Source organism: Sprattus sprattus (assembly GCF_963457725.1).
Source record: "Sprattus sprattus genome assembly, chromosome: 13".
NCBI lineage: Eukaryota > Metazoa > Chordata > Actinopteri > Clupeiformes > Clupeidae > Sprattus > Sprattus sprattus.
In genome coordinates this window covers 2,619,745-2,640,505 of record NC_137911.1, presented here as the reverse complement: position 1 = coordinate 2,640,505, position 20,761 = coordinate 2,619,745, and the positions used below count along the sequence as shown (strand labels likewise).

General features: G+C 37.8%; 1 protein-coding gene across 1 annotated transcript in view; it reads right to left on the bottom strand.

The window, feature by feature from the left end:
• tgfb3 (transforming growth factor, beta 3) overlaps positions 1-20,761 on the bottom strand; it is a 67,520-nt gene that overhangs the window by 34,902 nt on the left and 11,857 nt on the right. The window contains exon 2 of the mRNA XM_080850007.1: positions 1,057-1,220. Within this exon, the coding sequence (XP_080706133.1) occupies positions 1,057-1,220 (164 nt within the window). The remainder of the gene's footprint in view (positions 1-1,056; positions 1,221-20,761) is intronic.

Sequence of the window (20,761 nt, the reverse complement as noted above, 5' to 3'; positions counted from 1 at the left end):
TTTGCAAAGTTAATACCATTTAGCCAAACCAATAAAGATATCAATTTTATATCTTTTAATATTGTATTTAATTGTAAACGTGTAAAAAATGGAAATATGAAACTGTTAAACTGGTCAATGCAGAGTTTATGCTCTATTGATTGCAGAAAGGAAAAAAAAAAAAAACATATTGAGTAACCCAAGACTAGGCCTTAAGTTTGCATGCCAGGCAATAACCAGTCAATAAAAAAGGCAAATCTTCACGTTAGCTTGACATTGCTAAACTACCAGCTTTATCTTACCACTACGTTAAATAAATAATCAAGGTACAATCGTGTTATTTTGATGCTATTGCTGTATGTTAACATGTATTTTGCTAGATAACAGTATAAAATCATGTCAGTAACCGTATACGATATGCAAAAGTCATAGACATTAACTTAGCATAGCAAGAACTCCGCATAACTCAACCTGTTTCTCCAAATTTGAAGGCGAATTTTTGAAGGCAAGCAACTCCTTTTTTGAGGTAGACTGGAAACGCACTGAAACCTCGACGAGTTATTCTTGGGGCCTCTGAACTTGAACATGTGCTCAGATGAGGCTGACTCTGAATCCATGCTGGAAAGTTGTTTGTTAGTCAAGCTGTTTGTCGAATGTTTAAGCAAAACAGGCAAGGCTAGCGTAGTGCACACACTCTCCTGTCATTGGAGCTGATAGAGCCACCTGATTGGTTGAAACGTCCTAAAGCATTAAATGTAACGAATAACGACACATATTGTAGAAATGTAGCGGAGTAAAAGTATAGATAATAGATGCAAAATGTAACGAATTAAAAGTAAAAAGTATGCACTATTATTTTTACTTAAGTAAAGTACAGATACGTAAAAATGTAACGAAGTACAATAACAAAGTAAAAATACTTTGTTACATTCCACCACTGTGTCAGACAGAATGGATTCCTAAAGAACTGATGTAATGATTGAGCAGCCCCTTTGATGAATACCGACTCATTCAACCAGATGACCAAATGTTTGTGCTGTTGCAGATTCTTCAGTGAGGGATGGGTGGTCAGCTTACCTGGTACATCTCAATGCGTTGCTCATTTTTCTTAGCACTAGAGTTGGGCACCCGCAATGCACGGAACTCTGCACGGAACAAGTTGGTGGAATTTTTCTCCATCGCTGACACATTGAATTTGAACACTCTGGAGGTGATTCCCTTGGGACAGTAAGGGAGATCATCTGCAAAATAAGTGTAAATTCAAGATTAACGTCATATTGCACATTCATAAGCTATCTTGAAGAGAATACACTAGCCATTGCATGTGTCTCACCAATAACCAACCAAATGTGTTTAAGAAAACTAAACTGAGGCATAAAAATGTGCATGCAGACTCAACATCTAGAAATTCTGAATCATCAGTAAATTGTGTGCAAACAGAAAACGGTCAATTTCAACAAGACACATTTGATGTGGACAAAATATGGGTGCAGAGAGCTAATGACACCAAGCACTGTCACTAAGGGATTGGAGGTGCTTATGCTTCTAAAGGCCCACAGCCTGATTAGGACACATTAGGACTCTAACCTCTAATCATCAAGTTTCTAGGACATATCATGCAGAATCGTATGGTGCACTGGAGAGTCTTGAAAACTCTGGAAAACATTGAGATGCAGCCATGGCAGTATTGCCAACATTGTGGTGTGCCAATCTGTACTCAATGGTTCCAAAATTTGTATTTTCCCCAGTAAATTAGTATTTTTCCTTAAGTGAAATCCGTACTGCGTTAATGGGTGCCACGGGCAAAATTTTGATATGTACTTGTAAAAGAAACTATATTTTTGGCATTCAGTCTACAAACGTAGACTTATTTGTAGTCTGTAAGATTACTTTTTGAGAGGGTCTCTTTTCTTAATCACGTGAATTTGGCTGTGTCATAGTGTATTTTGGCAAACTTTTTATATTCTGGTGAAAGTATCTCATATTTTCTAAGTTTCTGTACAATAAATGCAACCCTTATAAAATCAAATAAAGGCTGAACAGGTGACTTTCTCAGTCAGGGTCATGCCACTGGACTGGGTCTCAAAACCAGTTGACAGCAGACTCTTATTCCCTTGGACTTGGGTGCTGGCTGTTTTTTGTTTGATGGAAGACATGTGTGTCTTAACATCATAGAGTCCACTATGGGCAATGCTAAATGTGGACCGACATACAGTGCAAATGGCATGACTGGTAGACACAGGACTTTAACTAATATGAGTGTATTCCTTGGTATAACTCTGGGAGAAAGTCTGTTTCCTAGGAAATGGCTTCTTCTATTTTTTCCAGCCATTATTTTAGATTATAAAGTTTGCATGCTATATTAAAAAACTTGAAATGAGAAAAAAAAGAGAAATTGTTCGTCCACAAGAGAAAGATTGAGCTAAATGAAAAGACTCAGTAAGGCAAATTGAGCAAAGTAAGAAAGGAGATCGATTAGATGGAATATCGTCACGTGGAAAGTACTGCTCGACTATGGGGTGCCGTTTGTAAAATGTTGCACGTTCTAGAATCCTGCTCAGTTTTGGCACAGTTAGCATTAAAATATGGGGGAAAAAGCACGACAATATTCATATGTCACTTTTTCAAACATTGAGAGAAATTCATGTAAATTCATGCAATAACTTTTCCAAGGATAATTTTTGGCAGTAACACAAAGTTGTTAAGTAAAATAAATCTTTCATCTAATGTTACTGTTAAATATATATAAATAAAATATGAATAAATGTTAAATATGAGTGTTAAATGTAAATGTTAAATGTAAATACTAAATGTAAATGTTAAATGAATATGTGTATGTTAAATATAAATGTTAAATATGAGTGTTAAATGTGAATGTTGAATGTAAATACTAAATGTAAATGTTAAATGTATATGTAAATGTTAAATATAAACATAAATGTAAATATAAATGTTAAATGTTCAGTCTACATGTCAGACTTGAAGACTAAACCTTACAATATTTACGGTAATTGGCTTTCATAGGTTTCACGTCATGTCAGAGTTGCAGGCTTGCGGGCAAGAAATACACTTCACACCTGTCTACCATTGGAACTTATAAAGGAACTGACTTATAAAGGATTATAAAGGAATCTTTCATTCAAGATTATTTAATATCTCCGCTTTAAAATGGTCTGACTTAGGTAGTAAAATGCCAGACAGTTGATGCTCAGTTGGCTGTTTAAAGCCAGCTGATTCTGGGTCAACCTTTTTTAGACAAGCATTGAAGTAGCCTCATCTTTGGAGCTTGCAATAAAAGCAGTAACCCTGTTTTGGTCGCCTCATTTATCAGAATAACTACCTAAAAGGGGAATAGATCAAGAAATAAAGTCAAGAAACAAAGCATCAACATGATTACAATTAGATTATAAGGCTTCTGCTGTGAAGTTGCGACAAGTTAGCCTACCTAAGCTAGAAGGCTAGGCTACTGTATTTCGTCATCCAAATGGTAATACTACAATGCCAGTAGAAAATATATGGGAACATAATTAGTGTGCTTGCCCGTAAGTTTTCTTTATTTATTTATTCTCCCCGTTTTTCTTGCAGCTAACTACGCCTCGCCCGATTGAGATAGAGACGCCGTTCGAACACCGAACGTCTCTCATGCATACTCACTCATGTTTACTCACTCATGCATACTCACTCATGCATACTCACTCATGTTTACTCACTCGTGCATACTCACTCATGCATACTCACCCATGCATACTCACTCATGTTTACTCACTCATGCATACTCACTCATGCATACTCACTCATGTTTACTCACTTGTGCATACTCACTCATGCATACTCACTCAAGTTTACTCACTCATGCATACTCACTCATGCATACTCACTCATGCACACTCACTCATGCATACTCACTCATGTTTACTCACTCGTGCATACTCACTCATGCACACTCACTCATGCATACTCACTCATGCTTACTCACTCATGCATGCTCACTCATGCATACTCACTCATGCATACTCACTCATGTTTACTCACTCATGTTTACTCACTCATGCATACTCACTCATGCATACTCATTTGTGCATGCTCATCCAGCAGGGAGAGTGTGTGTGGTAGGCGCGCACAGCTGACACCTGCCCCAATACAAAGGCACTTGTTCTCTCTGTCATGGCCGCAACAGAGCAAGCACACTCTCGCAGTTCGTTCACGAAACGCATTCTAGTTTCAGTTGGCATTCGCCAGACCAGTTGGTTGTACTTGTGTTAACCAGGAAATTGTGTCCAATGATAGCGATGGGTAGGATAAAGGCTGCCCGCTAACAGCATGTAGCTTGCAGCTAACTATTCAATGGCAATCATCTTTGCTCTAAAAATGATAACGTTTTTTTCTTCTTTCAACCTTCCAGACGACATCGTAATGAACCCATCCCCTTCTGAAAATTAAATTACTATCTGTGCTTTTGTAGGCTTTCAGTTTTTGAGGTGTGTAGGGGGACCGATTTTGTATTAGATGTAAATATCTCCAAACTGGAAATGCAATATAATTTATTTTGACATCGTTTTGTTTACATTAGTCAGCAGGGGCGGTTTTTAGCAAATTGGAGGCCCTGGGCAAAGAACAATGTTTAATGTTATGTGGAACTGACATTTTTTGTGAGTATATGACTTTAACAATAAAACAGTTGTAAATTATTTGAATTATGAGGTTTTGAGTGCAGTGTTTTAGTAGTGTACCTTTTTTATTACTTTATCAAAACAATGTTACTTGATACATTTGATTCATGCTTTATAGTTCTGACTGTTTCTGAATGTTTTCAACTGAAACTTCCAAATTGGTACAGGTCCTGTTTTAACCATTTCAATTATCTCTCTATCTGATAATTTGTCACGCCAAAATAATGGGTCTTCACTAATCACTGTATCACCACTATTGATGTTACTCCCATTGTTGACATCACTGCTGTCGTTATCAGTGTTCATGACCATGGCAGTATCATGCACGTCGTCAGTGTGGGTGTGTCAGTGTCTCGGATATGGGCAGCTGTGGTACATGATGGCTCACCGTTTGTAGAAGCAAAGCAGGCAGAGCTAGTTGGTGCTACTACAAGCTGTGTGTCTACTGCTGCTAGCAATCGCTAAACTTGGTTTAGCAGCACTTGAAACATTGGGCCTCATTTATAAAACGTTGCGTAAAAACCATCCTACATTTTGTCAAAGACATTTCCTGAAATTAGCGTAAGTGAGATCCACAGTAAACAGACGTACACACAAAAAACACGTGTACGCCAATCCTTCGGTTATAAATCACAAATGGTCGTGAAATTGTGCGCAACTGAATCTCCGCCCTCAAAACGCCCCTATTTAATCTAATCAGCATATTATCAATGCACAAACAGAGCGCATCCTCAATGCATAAAACTCTCTGTGACAGTGGCAAGCAAGAAAGAAACATGTAAACAGAAGAATTAAAGTGAGGCTGACATCGACGTTCTGCTGATGGAACAGCAGACGCGGACCAAAACATCGTTAGAAAGCCTGTCTGGTGGCGTAATGGCAAAAGCAAAGTATGTGAAATGTAGTAGACACGTGTCCGAAGCACCAGCACCGCATCTACGGCAGCAGCACCATGGCTTTGGTGCGCTCCACTACCCACCGCGCACGGGCATGTGCTGTATTGAAGTGGGCTTCCTAGGCTGTTTGAGTGTGCACAATCTGGATGAGAATACATTGGCAACCCTGTTTTACGCAGGAAATCCTCTTTCACAATTTGCTGTTCCTGGGCACTGTATGGAATTCTTATTGATGCGGGCATAGAGGGATAATACTGCAAAGAACATCGGGCTAAATTCTGCTTAATGATGACGGGGATTGCTCGACTGGTCTCCAATTTCTCCTCGGAACGTTCCTGTAGCCAGGAATCCAACAGCCAAAACCTGAACGTGTATGGCCTGGTTGCATCTGGTGCGCCTCTGTAGACGAGAGGCCATTTGGGCACAACGCTCTCGGCAAGCGGTACCTGCTTATCAGCCATACATCATCTTGTGTCAAAAAGTCTGCGCGATCACGAAGAAACCCTTTCTCTCCTTATTGCGCAGTTGGCAATATCCTCTAACAACGCCAATGCAGCCATATCTCCTAATGAAAACTAAGCCACTATTAGACTTTCTATAGGCTATAGATTGAGCGAAATGTTTTACACTTGTGAAATTAAAACGGAATACCTATTAGACGTGAATCTCATTCATGTGTGAATTGTTCTAATAGTTTCATTGATTTTATTGAGCGAAACATTAGTCCTAATGGTGACGGTGGTGCTGACGTTGATGAAACTGCGTGTCGGCACTTTGAGTTCTAAATTCCTGCAGTACTCCAGTATTGCCACAAGGAAATCTACTTACACGAACTAAAACCAGACGTAGAGATACGTCCTTTTCTACGTCTAAGACGGTTTTTATAAATCTGTACTTAGACGTGGATTTGATCGCACGCACAGTCTAAGATCAGTTCTGTGCGTAAGTACGTTTTATAAATGAGGCCCATTATCAGATATTACTTCCACTTCCACGGACGAATTCCTTGATTGGAAATTGTGTGTTACCTTAGGTAATTTCTCCCTGAACTTCTCATCCTGCCCTTTTCTCTTTCTTTTCTCACTGCCACTTAAAAATCGTTTCACGCTTAACTTTGCAACCACACACGTCACCACGTGAAAAATTGTCAGTGACAGAAAAGTCACGTGACCTGGAATAATTTGTTCCATGATGGAATTAAGATACATTTTAGGCTAATACTGAAAATAAAATAATCGTTTTTCATGCTTATTATGAATTGTCATTATTTTGCAATGACAAGTGATTTATTTTAATTAGCAAAAAAATAAAAAATTGCGTTCTGCTTTTGTAGCTGTATTAAACACAGCTCTGAAGACCATTGAGACATTTTTCAGATCCATTAATAACCCCTATCCATTAATAACCTCTAACCTGAGAATTACTGCTGTTACTACTACTTATAAAACAACTACTAGGTTACTCGTCCTACTATTAATGAGACAGCAAAAAAGTAGCAGAAAACAGTTTAAAAGGAAAAAAGACAGCTGTTGAAAAGTACTGATAAGACTGCTGGAATTTATGACAACTGTAAAACCAAATCTATCAGTTGGTGCAATGCTGTCCCTATTTTCAAAAGGATTGTGCATAAGATTTTTTCATAAATGAGGTCCATGGACAAAAATGATGCTGTCCTAGTTAAAAGGGCTGAAGTCATGAAATCAAAACCAAATGCAGTGCTGCTGAAGTTGGCTGGCTGGATCAGACCTGCAGATGCCAGGCGAGGCTCATCTAATCTGGCTGTGGCACAACAGGAGCTCCCATCATTTGCCTGCTGCTGTTGTTGTGGGCAGACTGCTAGAGTATTACACTGCATTTCGCAGTCTACGACAAATCTGTCATTTTATTGTAATGGCAGGTGCCACATGTAAGGAAAATGTGTAAGAAAAGAAGGTGTGGCAAGGTGGTCCTACAGTCCCAATACTAAGTGGAGTGGCCATTACACCTTGAAATACATTATCTTCTGATGCCCAAGTGCCATGAGGTCCCTTATACCTTTGATACCATGGTTGCTTTATTTACATATCTTACTTTGCATATATCATTTGTACATCCTTGTCCCTAAAGCAGACTTGATTGTATAACTGCTTTCCACAGTTTTTTTCTTATATTGCAGCCTAAACTGCATTTCAATGGTCAAAGTCCCGTCATTAGTGCTATATCTCTTGTTGCCAAGGGAATAGATGTCGCCACATAAGCTTTTATAACATCAAAATTATAAGGGTTTTAATGACCATTTCTGACAAGGCTTACATGACACTGTGACGGCAATTGAACATACAGCATATGTTACAAAACCTTTCACTGACAAGTGATGTTTGGACAATAACATTTAAAAGCATAAACAAAAATATGGGATTTAAAGGCTGGTCTTGGGGATGACAATTGTTTTTTTTATGCCACACAATGTTATTATTTGAGGTAAATGAAATAGATACTGGCACAATGGCCTTTGTACTCAATTAATTTCCCTACACGGTAGATATTATTAGTTAGTTGATAAGGTATTCCAGCATCACATCTTGTCTGTGGAAAGTATTCGGTTGCCCTTTACTTGAAACCATTTCATAAACATGTATGGCAGTCTTTCTTTAGAGCCACAGGTAGTGGTGGTGTCATTAGCATGTTAGCATGCATCCCATTTGCATTAGCATGCATCCCAAAAGGCTACCGAGGCAAAATATATAGGTAGGCTACCCTCAAGGTCCGAAATGAACACCCGCCAAGCGCCAAATGCGTGTAGATTTTGATGTGTAAGTTACAGAAGCCATCCAACACTGGACATACCTGAACACTGTCCTACTGATGCTGTGCCTAAGAGATTGGACATATATGAACACTGTCCTGGTGCTGTGACTAAGAGATGGACATGAACATTTCACTTATTTTAAGTACTTTTCAGTATTATACAGTCATTCCATTCAGTGTATTAATCAGAAGGAAAAGCCGGTAACACTTTATTTGAAGGGGTGTGCAATAAAGCCTGACATGACACCGTCATAACCATGATATGACACCTTTGTTATGACAACTTAACATTAACCAACATTACCTGTAAATATCTTTGTTATGATAACTCCACATCAACAAGACAACATAAACTGTCATGAAACATGTCATGGCAGGCCCAACTATCAAACTAGCATTAGCTTTATGTGTTAATGAACTGTCACATAAACATTATAAACATTAAACTGTCATAAATGGTTGGTTTTGACAATAATTGTGTAAACTACGGCAGTACAATTTGAACTTCTTTAAGTCTTTACATTTTATTACACTGACAGATGATTTTATAAAGGTGTCATGAAAAATATCCTTGACCCCAACTACAGTGGTTCCATTTGTCATAAGAAAGACATTTACAGGTTATGTTGCCATGGCTAATGTCAAGTTGTCATTACAGAGACATCCCTAACAAAGTCAACTTGACATCAGAAATTACATAATTTACAACATACACAACAGTCATAAACATTCATAGAGACTCTGATGTTATATGCCCATGTGTTACCAAAAAGCCTTAAAGATTTATGGCAATGGCGCATTGGTGTGATAATGTGTTTCGAGATTCCAGACAAAACAGATCTAATTTGTCTGCATCGCTGACGATACAGCTGACTTCAGGGGGTTAAATTAATGTACTTTTATTTTACCAAAGAAAGTATGTGCAGTGCAATGCAAAGCAAGAACCTACAGAGACTGTTTTAAGAACTGAATGGAAACATTAATTTGCAATCGAGTCACACATATTGTATTACCCCCGTACTATCAAAAGGGAGACAGCAATTTACGTTGACTTCAAAGCTGAACATCATGAACCTCTAAAGTAAATGCTCAGTCAGAGCAGTAATGCCCTTACACTTCTCTACCTTTAGTATATATTTTAATAAACGTTTCACAGGAACAGTCTCTATAGTCAAGCATTCATCCTCGGCTTCCCCCTTCTGTGCCTTCCTTTCCTCTCCAAGCTTTCTTTTTTCTCTTTCCCTCAGTCCTTTCTTCCCTCTCCTTTCTTTTTTCTCTCTCCCTCTGTCCTTCCTTCCCTCCTTTTACCCGTACTGGATGTAGAACGCCTCATTTCGAATGGAGATTTGAAAATCTGATCAAGTCTTTGGTTTCCTTTTGGATGACCTAATTTTTCCTATTGCAATGGTTTTAGATGGATTTCAGATTATGGCTTATTTTTGCCAAGGCTTAGACTAGGTCATTTGTTCCATGGCTGTGAGAGTTGAGGATTGCTGGAATAATTGGAGTGAAGTTCAGGGGCTCATTTACGGTCCCCCACATATTATAAGATTTAGACATCAGCTGGAAGACGATCTCAACCTTTTTTTTTACCACAAATAAAGGATAGGATCAGGACAAAGAATCAACCACAGAGCATATAATTGAAAGGTCAATAATCAGGATAAAGGATCAATCACTGAGCACATCCTTGAAAGATCAATGATCAGGATAAAGGATCGATCACAGAGCACATCCTTGAAAGATCACTGATCAGGATAAAGGATCAACCACAAAGCACATCCTTGAAAGATCAAATTAATAACAGGGCATTGGAATGTAAGCACCTATGGCTACCACTGGAATAATAAAGTTGAAAGAAAATGCAAATCAATAGTTTTTTGTTTCTGTATGTGTACCATAAACCAAATGGACAAGCTATGGTGGTCAACTAACAGGTGAGAAGTACCATATTGGCATATTTGTTACTAACAAGTGACTAGTAAGAGGTATGCCTGCCTCCCATGTTCAAGTCCAGTGTTGTGCCTTCCTCATGTTTCACTGGTGCCATGATATGGACCGTGAGTGAGGTTTGAGGGGTGAGTGTACAGGTTAGTGTCGTCAGGGCAAGCAAGGCTAGCAGTGCTTGACCAGCTAAGGCTAAAATTAGACATGAATGGATATGATATTGGAGTGGTGAATATCTCTGTAACATAAACCTTGTCTATTAATTTACAATTGAATATAACCTGTTTTTATCTGGGATTCTGTGTAAGATCTTACTTCGTTAAGCAGCATTAGTTGGAGATCAAATATAGGCTACTGGCACCAAGGTTATGTCTGGTAAGATGTTGCAAAATATGTATAACCTCTGTGCATTGTTGTTAAGACATTCAAAATGTCCTCACAGACATGCTTTGAGAAGAAATACTGCAATGTTTTCTTTCCTCCTTGAGCAGCTTTGCGTTCTTAGCGTTATTAACATTCTTGGCTATATAACACTAATGGCAGACAAAAAAAAGGTATCTTCACACTGCTGAATAAGATTAGTATTGTTCATTTATTGAACAATCACAGTCAGTCACAGCCCAAAGCCACACACTTGCACGTTATCAAAGCTAAAATGTACAGACCACTACTTATCTCTAGCTGCTATCCACCGTCATCTGGCATATTACTTTGTCTGCTCCATGCTTACAGATATGGTAAGATATAATATTGGTACTGTTAATGACTGTGGAAGTCAATAGCATGCAATGGTCATTTGTGACAATAACAATTGTGTAACTGCCATGTTGCTATTAATGGCAATTGATATGCCAGCTCGCATAATCTTGGATGCCATTGCATGTTTGGATGTGATTTAGCCTGTTATGATTGGTAACATTGATTACCAACAATGGTAACATAATGTAGTGTTATTTAATGTCATCAGAAACAATACAAGAATATGGAATCTGCCATGACACATTAATGGTGTAGTCAGGTCTTGTGATGGAAGGGTCAAGCTAGTGTTACCTTTAAAAGTAATTCCTACTGTGCAAAACAGTATTGACTAAAATAACTCAAACCTGTATAGCTTCTAATGTTGTTTTTGCTTTACCCAAAAGTAACAAAGCTGACATTAGTGTGGTGCATGGAAAGGCTAGCCATAAAAAGTTATATATGAATTATTTGTTAATAAATAATACTGAGCACAGAACCTGAAACAGACTCATTAAGGTGGCCAATCATGTTTGTTTTGGAGGGTTTACAAAAATGAAGGTTAGGGCCATTACCTAAACGTGATACACTATGATATGATGACATGATGATATAATCACTGATAATTCTACTAACCTACACTCCATAGTATCATATCAAGATAAGACAGATAATTTCAAATTCATGTGGAATAACTAATTAGACACCCTGTCATGGCAGCTCATATGCTAACAAAGTAACTCACAGTATCAACATTAGTAAGTTTTCTGCATTTTTTTCAAGGGGTCAACAAATATCAGCTCAATGTTTTAGTATTTAGCATGTAACTAAAACTGAAACTCAGCGTGCAAAGGGTGGGAGTCCTCATTTATAATCGAGTCTCTTATGTAATTGTCTAGTGCACAGGGATGCTAGGCTAAGTTGTGACTCACCAATCGGCCAGGTAGACCATTTAACAATTTGATTCATAGAGTTTCTGCTTTTTAAGGATAGGTTTCCAAACGTCCAAAGGTATTATAATTGATTGAATACAAGCACAGTAGAATAAGGTCATCATGGTTTGGTCAGTGTGGAAAAAGCATGGTTTTCTCAGAGAGAACGAACGCTGGTACCCCTTTCTGCACACATCTTCACAATTTGCACTTTCACAAAGTTCAGTTTTGAATCGATAACTGTCCCCAAAATATTTGTAACATCATACACATCCCACTGTTTTACCCTTGATGGATATGGCTTCCTGTGTTGTATATACATGAAATATACACCTAAATAGTGGAATATAGAATAAATAGCGGATAATAATGTAACAGCCACTGATTTGCAGAGCTCTATGACCATGAAGTTCAACGACTGCGGCTGAACAAATGCAAATGGTTAATGCACCACTATACACACAATTCTTTCCTCCAGCCATTTTCAGTGGGAAAATAAGCAATAAAAACTGGCAATCAAACAATGAGCAAGCCTGTCAAAAAGTTGCGTACAAGCCCAGTATACGGCATGAGGTAGGAGCTGTGAGTGCTGCAATGGTAACAAAACGATCAGAGGAGAAGCGGCACCAAAGATCAGCAGAATAATAATAATAAAACATCAAACTTAAGAAGAACACATTTGTGCTTGCACAATCACACAATAATGAGTAAGAATTGTATTATTTTCAGGTACTATCTCTTAGAGGAACAATGTGTCTGCTTACCTTCTACTCAAGATTCTGTTATAATTTCTTAGCAGGTCTAGGTCTCCTCTCTGCCTTCCCCATTATTTTCCCTCAAATAGAAAAGACTTTCGTTAGTCACGTTGAAAATACCACTGAAAGATTACTGCTGATAGTCCTTAAAACTCTCTCCCTGTGGAAGTGGACTATTGGACGAGAAAGCTGAACTCTAGCTAGGATTAATGTTAGTTGTAGTGTCAATTCTTTATCTTTTTATGTTCAAACAAGAACATGTGAAAAGTGTAACTGTACCCAATATTCTGAGTTTATGACAGAAAATAACTTTCATGTTACATCTGTGTTTGGTACATGACGACACTCAGGGTGAAGATATTTGAGGGAGTTTGTGCACTCATGCACAAACAAAAACAGAATGTCACACAAATTCAATTATAAACATAGTTTGTTATGTTTACAGTGAACAGTTTTTTGTTCCCAAGTGGCACAAATCGGATATGGATACGGACATGGAATCTGATTTCTCCAGATCTGATCTGTACTGTCTTAATGCCATTCAAATGTCATTTGAACAGCTCACACAAACGTTCTGCTGTGCCATCTAAACTCTTTGTTAAAACCCTGATTTTGTGACCGAGGTTGTAAACAGAACTATTGGATACAAATCGTTCAGTAGATATATAAGCAGTCTTGTGAAAAAATTGCACATCTAGACCAGCTGTGTTATAACCCTACACACAGCTGTGTAATAACCCTACACATTCATTACAAGCCAACAAGTTGGTAGATATATTTCATTCTAAAACGTTCTGTCTCCATTGTTCCAAAGTCCCAACTGTCCTCACTAAAGCCTATATCTTTAAATGGTGTTTCTCTGATCTTTTTGGTATGAGGCCATACAACACCTGGGTTATTCATCTCCTCTGCTTGTCAGGGTCATGACTCAGATGATAATTAACGGAGATGTGAGTTTGGTTATGGTTTATTATGGACAAAATTAAATTAAATGAATAAAGGTGGTTGACTGCAAACCATACTCAATAAAGGGAGTGTTTATATCTCACTAAAAGAGGGTTCGAGTATTTGAAAAATATTTTAGTAAAAATAGTGGTACAAATATATTAGTATAAAGTAGTGGTAAAAATATATTATTAAAAAAATCTGTTGATAGTTTCTCTGGGTTCCACTCCATGTTCTTTCTCACAGGCAGCAATGGTTTAGAGCCAGTTTGGGAGCCAGTTTCCTTCTACTATTTAGTAGAAGGAAAAATCAAGGTTTGTCTTAATGTGTGTGTGTGTGTGTGTGTGTGTGTGTGTGTGTGTGTGTGTGTGTGTGTGTGTCTCTGTGTGTGTGTGTGTGTTGGGTATGTGAATCTAGCTCATAGACTAGGAGCCGCATGACATTTTTTTTTTTTTGCTGGTGAGCCAATAGACAACTGGCCTTGTCACCAAACTCATAATAGGTGCCAGTGCAGTCCATTTAAAACCTCTTAGCTGCACCTGCTGATAACATATAAAATAATAGAGAGTAAAAGAAGTAAAAAGTGCTATCTGTGTTATAATCAGGAAAGGCTTGGAAAAGGCTGGATCGGATAAAAGTTAAGGAATGAGTCTCCAAGGGGCGGTTTGTACAATGGGAGGAAAGGATTATGTCATGGACCAATCAAGCATGATTTAAAATGACAAAAGGTAAATATTTAGAGTTAATGACCCTTGAAAGTAGAGAACTATCAAGAAAATAGTAGTCGATGCGAGAGTACGGATGGTGGACATATGAGAAGAATGACTATTATCTCGATTGAGGGTTGTGAAATCTTCAGAGATCAACGTACCCATTTTGGGCTTCCTTTCGTCCCCTTAACAGATTCAGCATTACCTTCATGACATCAATTTGTGTGGCTTCTTCTTCTTTTTAAGTGACCTGCAGCACTGTGCTTATATAAATGTTACAACAATACCGTCTACAGTGGTGGAAGAAGTACTGAAGTTTAGTACTTGAGTAAAAGTACAAGTACCCAGGAAAATGAAAGTAAAAGTAAAAGTAAAAGTACTACATCAACAATCTTACTTAAGTAAAAAGTAAAAAGTACTCACTTTTAAATGTACTTTCAAAGTAAAAGTAAAAGTGCTCGGAATGGGTTGTCTCTCAATGTCTAGGCTGTGCCATTTTGATAAAGAAATAGTGACGGGTAATAAATGCCTCTACAACTACTCACTACTAGTCATAATTAAAAGCAACAACATTTGTTAATTGGAAAGGTTGTGTATTTATTGGGCCTATTGTCCGTAATACTGTTCACACTCTATCTTACAATTCTGTAGATGACAAGTTATCTACCAGGGATTATTTGCAAAGTTAATACCATTTAGCCAAACCAATAAAGATATCAATTTTATATCTTTTAATATTGTATTTAATTGTAAACGTGTAAAAAATGGAAATATGAAACTGTTAAACTGGTCAATGCAGAGTTTATGCTCTATTGATTGCAGAAAGGAAAAAAAAAAAAAAACATATTGAGTAACCCAAGACTAGGCCTTAAGTTTGCATGCCAGGCAATAACCAGTCAATAAAAAAGGCAAATCTTCACGTTAGCTTGACATTGCTAAACTACCAGCTTTATCCAGTGGTGGTCCGTCAGGGCCTTCAAGGCCTTCTCTGCTGGCCTAAACATCATCAGAAAATAAATGTAATAAATACATTTAATTTTAATATTTTCTTTTCATAAATATGTATTCAATTATTCCCCATAGTCCATTATCTTCATTTCATAGCTTCCAGCGTTGTTAATTTATGTTAGAGCTTTCATCCAATCATATTTCAGCTATCATGTGTTGCCACGCTCCAAGAAACCTTCCCCGAGAACAGAATTCTTCCCTGAGGCCTTCAGAATTCACATTGAAGGCCCGTGTACATCTGATTGGTTTTCACAACTGGCTGTTTCAGTTCATTTAAGTTGAATGAACTGAAACAGACAGTTGTGACAACCAATCAGATTTCGAGTTGGCGACACTGGGCCTTCTAGAAGGCCCGGAAGATTTCTTTCCTCGCGTTGAACGTGACACGTAAACGTCCTTTGATTGGATACTGAGGCAGACCGGTGCAGTGCTTCAGTGCTCAGTTTAGCTGGCTAATGCGAAAACGACGTACATCGGTTTCAATGCTTATTATGCTAGTTGTTTCAATTGGTAAGACTAAATATAATTACATTAACCAACTCAAATAAACTAGTTTACTCCAACTTGATAATTCCAGTTTTTGATACAATTACAACGCCATTTTCAAGACGGAACTTTCAAGAAAAACTGGATATCGTGAGGATGGGAAGTTTAATGAAACTGCTTTGCAGGTGGGACAATGCAATGTTTAGTGGACAAACTTGTTTAAGCTCTCATAGGCTACTTTCGGTGGACTTAATAAAACTTTGTAGACTAATCCCTGAAAATCGCCTTATATTTTTAAGTTGTGACAGTTATATCCAAGCGATCATATAACTGAGAGTTTACTACTCTTAATGTATTGTTAATACGGGTGTATTGATTTTAAATGCTCCGGAAATATTAATAAAGTCTGTTGTACTCGACTATGTTAAGGTGATGCAATGCTCACTTATACTGCCTTTCTGTATAAATATAATGGTTCGAGAGCCATGGCGTCATAATGATAGTATTAGGAGGTGGATTCACTCAGTTTAACATCGTGTAGGACATCGCTGAAGGCCCAGTCGTGAAATGCACGGACCGCCACTGGCTTTATCTTACCACTACGTTAAATAAATAATCAAGGTACAATCGTGTTATTTTGATGCTATTGCTGTATGTTAACATGTATTTTGCTAGATAACAGTATAAAATCATGTCAGTAACCGTATACGATATGCAAAAGTCATAGACATTAACTTAGCATAGCAAGAACTCCGCATAACTCAACCTGTTTCTCCAAATTTGAAGGCGAATTTTTGAAGGCAAGCAACTCCTTTTTTTGAGGTAGACTGGAAACGCACTGAAACCTCGACGAGTTATTCTTGGGGCCTCTGAACTTGAACATGTGCTCAGATGAGGCTGACTCTGAATCCATGCTGGAAAGTTGTTTGTTAGTCAAGCTGTTTGTCGAATGTTTAAGCAAAACAGGCAAGGCTAGCGTAGTGCACACACTCTCCTGTCATTGGAGCTGATAGAGCCACCTGATTGGTTGAAACGTCCTAAAGCATTAAATGTAACGAATAACGACACATATTGTAGAAATGTAGCGGAGTAAAAGTATAGATAATAGATGCAAAATGTAACGAATTAAAAGTGAAAAGTATGCACTATTATTTTTACTTAAGTAAAGTACAGATACGTAAAAATGTAACGAAGTACAGTAACGAAGTAAAAATACTTTGTTACATTCCACCACTGACCGTCTACTATGTTGGACACTATACCAAAAAGAACATGCATGTAGCAAACATGAATATTAAAGGATCCTGCCATATATTATGACAATGAACAATTGGTTAATTTCCTTACACAGATTACTGAGGTGCATTTACAAACTGCTAGGTGATCTAACATTAGCCATCTCTCCGTAGCTAGCTACCTTCATAATTAAAGATAGCTAGCTAGATAGCTCTGTAGCTAGCTGGCATTCCCTTCATAATTAAAGATAAATGGCTCATGGAACAGTTTACATCAACTATCCAGTTTGGATCATTTTGTTTTGCTATACATGTACACCAGTGGCATACGGTGACTTGTACCTATAGGCAATTAACCCCCCGCGTGCCATGAATACACACAAAACAATGCCACTACTATCACCACAACACATGCACTGGCAGCTTAAAATGCCTTTGTAAAAGAGCTACTACAACAGCCTTTTCTTCCCTGTGTTTTCCACATGTGTGTTCGACAGTAAAAAAAATGTGGTTATGCAAAAAGAGCAGATAATGCCAGGAAGCCTTCTCTTCTTGCGTCTCTACTGCTATCATGCTGAACTTGCAGTCTTCACTTTGCATTTTTGCAAAAACATAACCTCCTTGGCGGAGGTAATAATACTCAAAAATCATAGGTAGGGGTGTAAATCACACCCATCATGGCGATTCGATTCAGTATCGATTTCCTGACCCAACGATTCGATTATTTTCGATACTCATGAATACACCACGATACGATTCAATTTCGATTCGATTCGATTCATTTGTTCTTTTTTTTACCTTACAGGCTAGACAATGTTTCAGATTTGAAATAAATCAATGAAAGCTGTTATATCGTTATGCATTTTATTTGAGAAACAACAGCCAATAACAGAAGTAGAAAAGTTGTACTCCACCTAGGCCTATGACAACCTCATTCACTGAAAAATAATAATGCCCCTGTTATAGATTCTGAAAGGCCTTGCATCAAAAAGTACTGTACAAAGTACAAAGTGTTAAGTAACAAAAATAGGCCTATACCACATTCACTATAGAATAACAATACTCAACAAAATCAGTGCAAAAGTGCACTAGCAGCAAACGGTAACAAAAAATAGGCCTGTAGTTAATTCAATTTAAAATGCTCCACAAAATCAGTGCAATGAGTGCAAATGTGCACTAGTAGCAGCAAATGGTAACGAAAAATACCCCTGTAGGCCTACTTCATTCACTATAAAATAAAAATACTCATCAAAGTGCACTAGCAACAAAAAGTAAAAAAATAAATAAATAAATAAATAAACTTTTTTTTTTTTTTTTTTTTTAAATCTATACTCTTGCGGACGTGTCGATGCATCGTATCGTCGGCTGTTGGATCGATGCATCGATGCAAAACGATTCTTTTTTACACCCCTAATCATAGGCATACTACTACTACTAAGTATTTTCAATGTTTGAGTGAATTACTGTGGCACTGTACGGGTCTCTCTACATTTGGCAAGTAAATGCGGTCTATAATCTATGTTCCATTACTCCCACACTGGATTATCTCCATTCTCTTTCACTTTAAAAGAATATTATACTTAAAAAATATAGCTGCAAGCAGCGCTGAGGGGGCCAAGCAACCAACAGGGCGCAGTCACCATGGAAATTGGATTAGAAAAAAAATGTGGACAGTGAAAACTGCCAACCATTAACTTGAGGCTTGATATAAAGATTGTCTGTGACATATTTTGTGATGAATGAACAAAGTTGTGGCCTGTGGAAATTGTATTATTTTTATGTGCAGAAACACACCTCCAATTCCAACTGGAGTTGGTGGTGCTAGATTGCTTGAGGCGTAGACATGAAACTTGATAAATCCCAAATCCCTGACACATCCCAAAAAAATCCTTCCCATCCACCACAGCGTTAAAGACAATGCCATCTGTATGGTGCAAAAGCTCATTGAGGACTAATTTGTTAATTGCAGTGCAAGACTCACTCACACATCAATACACTGATGTTTTACCAACTCTCAACAAGTGGGCAATACTACAGTCCTCCAAAGTCAGTTTCCACAACGCTATAGCATCACATTTTGGCACAGGTTCACACATGCAAAAAGTTGTGTCCCTTTGCTGCATCCGACTTAGACCAAGAAATGTAAAAGTCGACTGCAGTGAAAGTCGAACTTATTCTGGTCCAGACGAGTGGTGCCTCATGGCCACAGACTAAGGCGTTCTAAATTTCGAAAGAAACAAAAGATAGTTTATATGCAGTGACAACCAGCTAACTTTGGCAACCCCAAACTTTCCAAACCAGTTTGTTATAAATAGGGATAAAACGGTTATCGGCTTCACTGTAATTCATGGTAAAATTCCCAAAAGGTTAGCATTACCGTTTCAATTAAAACCATGGTTAATTACTGCACTTTGAAAAACTCAAAAACACATGGTGAAAGGCATCGACAGTGTGCCAAAGATTTCAAAGCCTTGTAAATCTATTTTCTCAAATGAAGTCAATGTACAATGTCTGGAAAATCACAGCCAATACTGTATTAACCCTATTAACATCAGGTATATTAAGGTATGTATGCCATGTTATAATTGTAATGTTTATGAAAACATACAGTGCATAGTGTTGCTAATTGTATTTTTAATTTTTGATTTAAAACTTGGTGAAATTATTTCAGTTCCTGTATAACTGCTTTTTGAAAAAGTTCACCACATTTTAACAACCATGATCATTTTGGTAACTAAAATCGTGATATCAAATTTTCATACCGTTTCATTTTGTTATAAACAATACTGTGTTTCACAACAGGAAAATAAGTCAGTTAAATAATCAGCTGCTGTTGGCTGCTTAGGCAGTCCTTATATGACAAAAGAGTAAAAACTCTTCTTTGATTCTTCCTAATTCTCTCCATACATTGAATTGCAGCTGCTTCTTCTTCATCCTCATATTCATCATCTTCTCTTGTCTACAATTTACTAGTAGTAAGCAATAGATGCTGAGCATGGAAATTCATGACACGACGAAACAATAAAAGTGCAAAGTAAAGCGCACATATTTGGTACATAATCCATTAGGCACAAGCGTGAAGACACACCCTCAAGAAGGCAGCCAATGTGATATGGTCCAGACTGTGCCTGGTCAATGGACCAAGCTGTGCCAAGCCACACAGATGTATGGAAAAAGGTAGAAACACACAGGGTGCCAGTGCAAACAAAATGTGGGGGCCAGTTGGCATAGCTACCATGGCAACATGATGTAAAGATAGTCCTACTCCTATTTGGCAGCTTCACCAAGTCCCACTGGCTGTCACAGACAAATGCTTTAAAAAAAATCAAAAATCTAACAATTGCTTTTTGTGAGTCTTGGTCTGAAGATTTTGGAGTGCCCTGCGTCTGAAGATTTTGGAGTGCCCCTCAAAAATTTGGAGTTGATACTTCAAGTAATTGCATAATATGACTTCCTGTTTGGCGCCTAAGCCATCAAATATACGATCATGAAACACAAACTGGTAACATGGACTTACCTCAAGATCTCAAAAGGCATGATTTGACTTGGACTGTCAGACCAAAGACATGAAACGTAATGACAAAAAACAACATTTAAGTTCTTGATTATAGTAGCCAGAGTGGTCAAATTTGGCATTTTCTGGACTTCTAGACATAGCCTCACTTCCTGTTTGGTG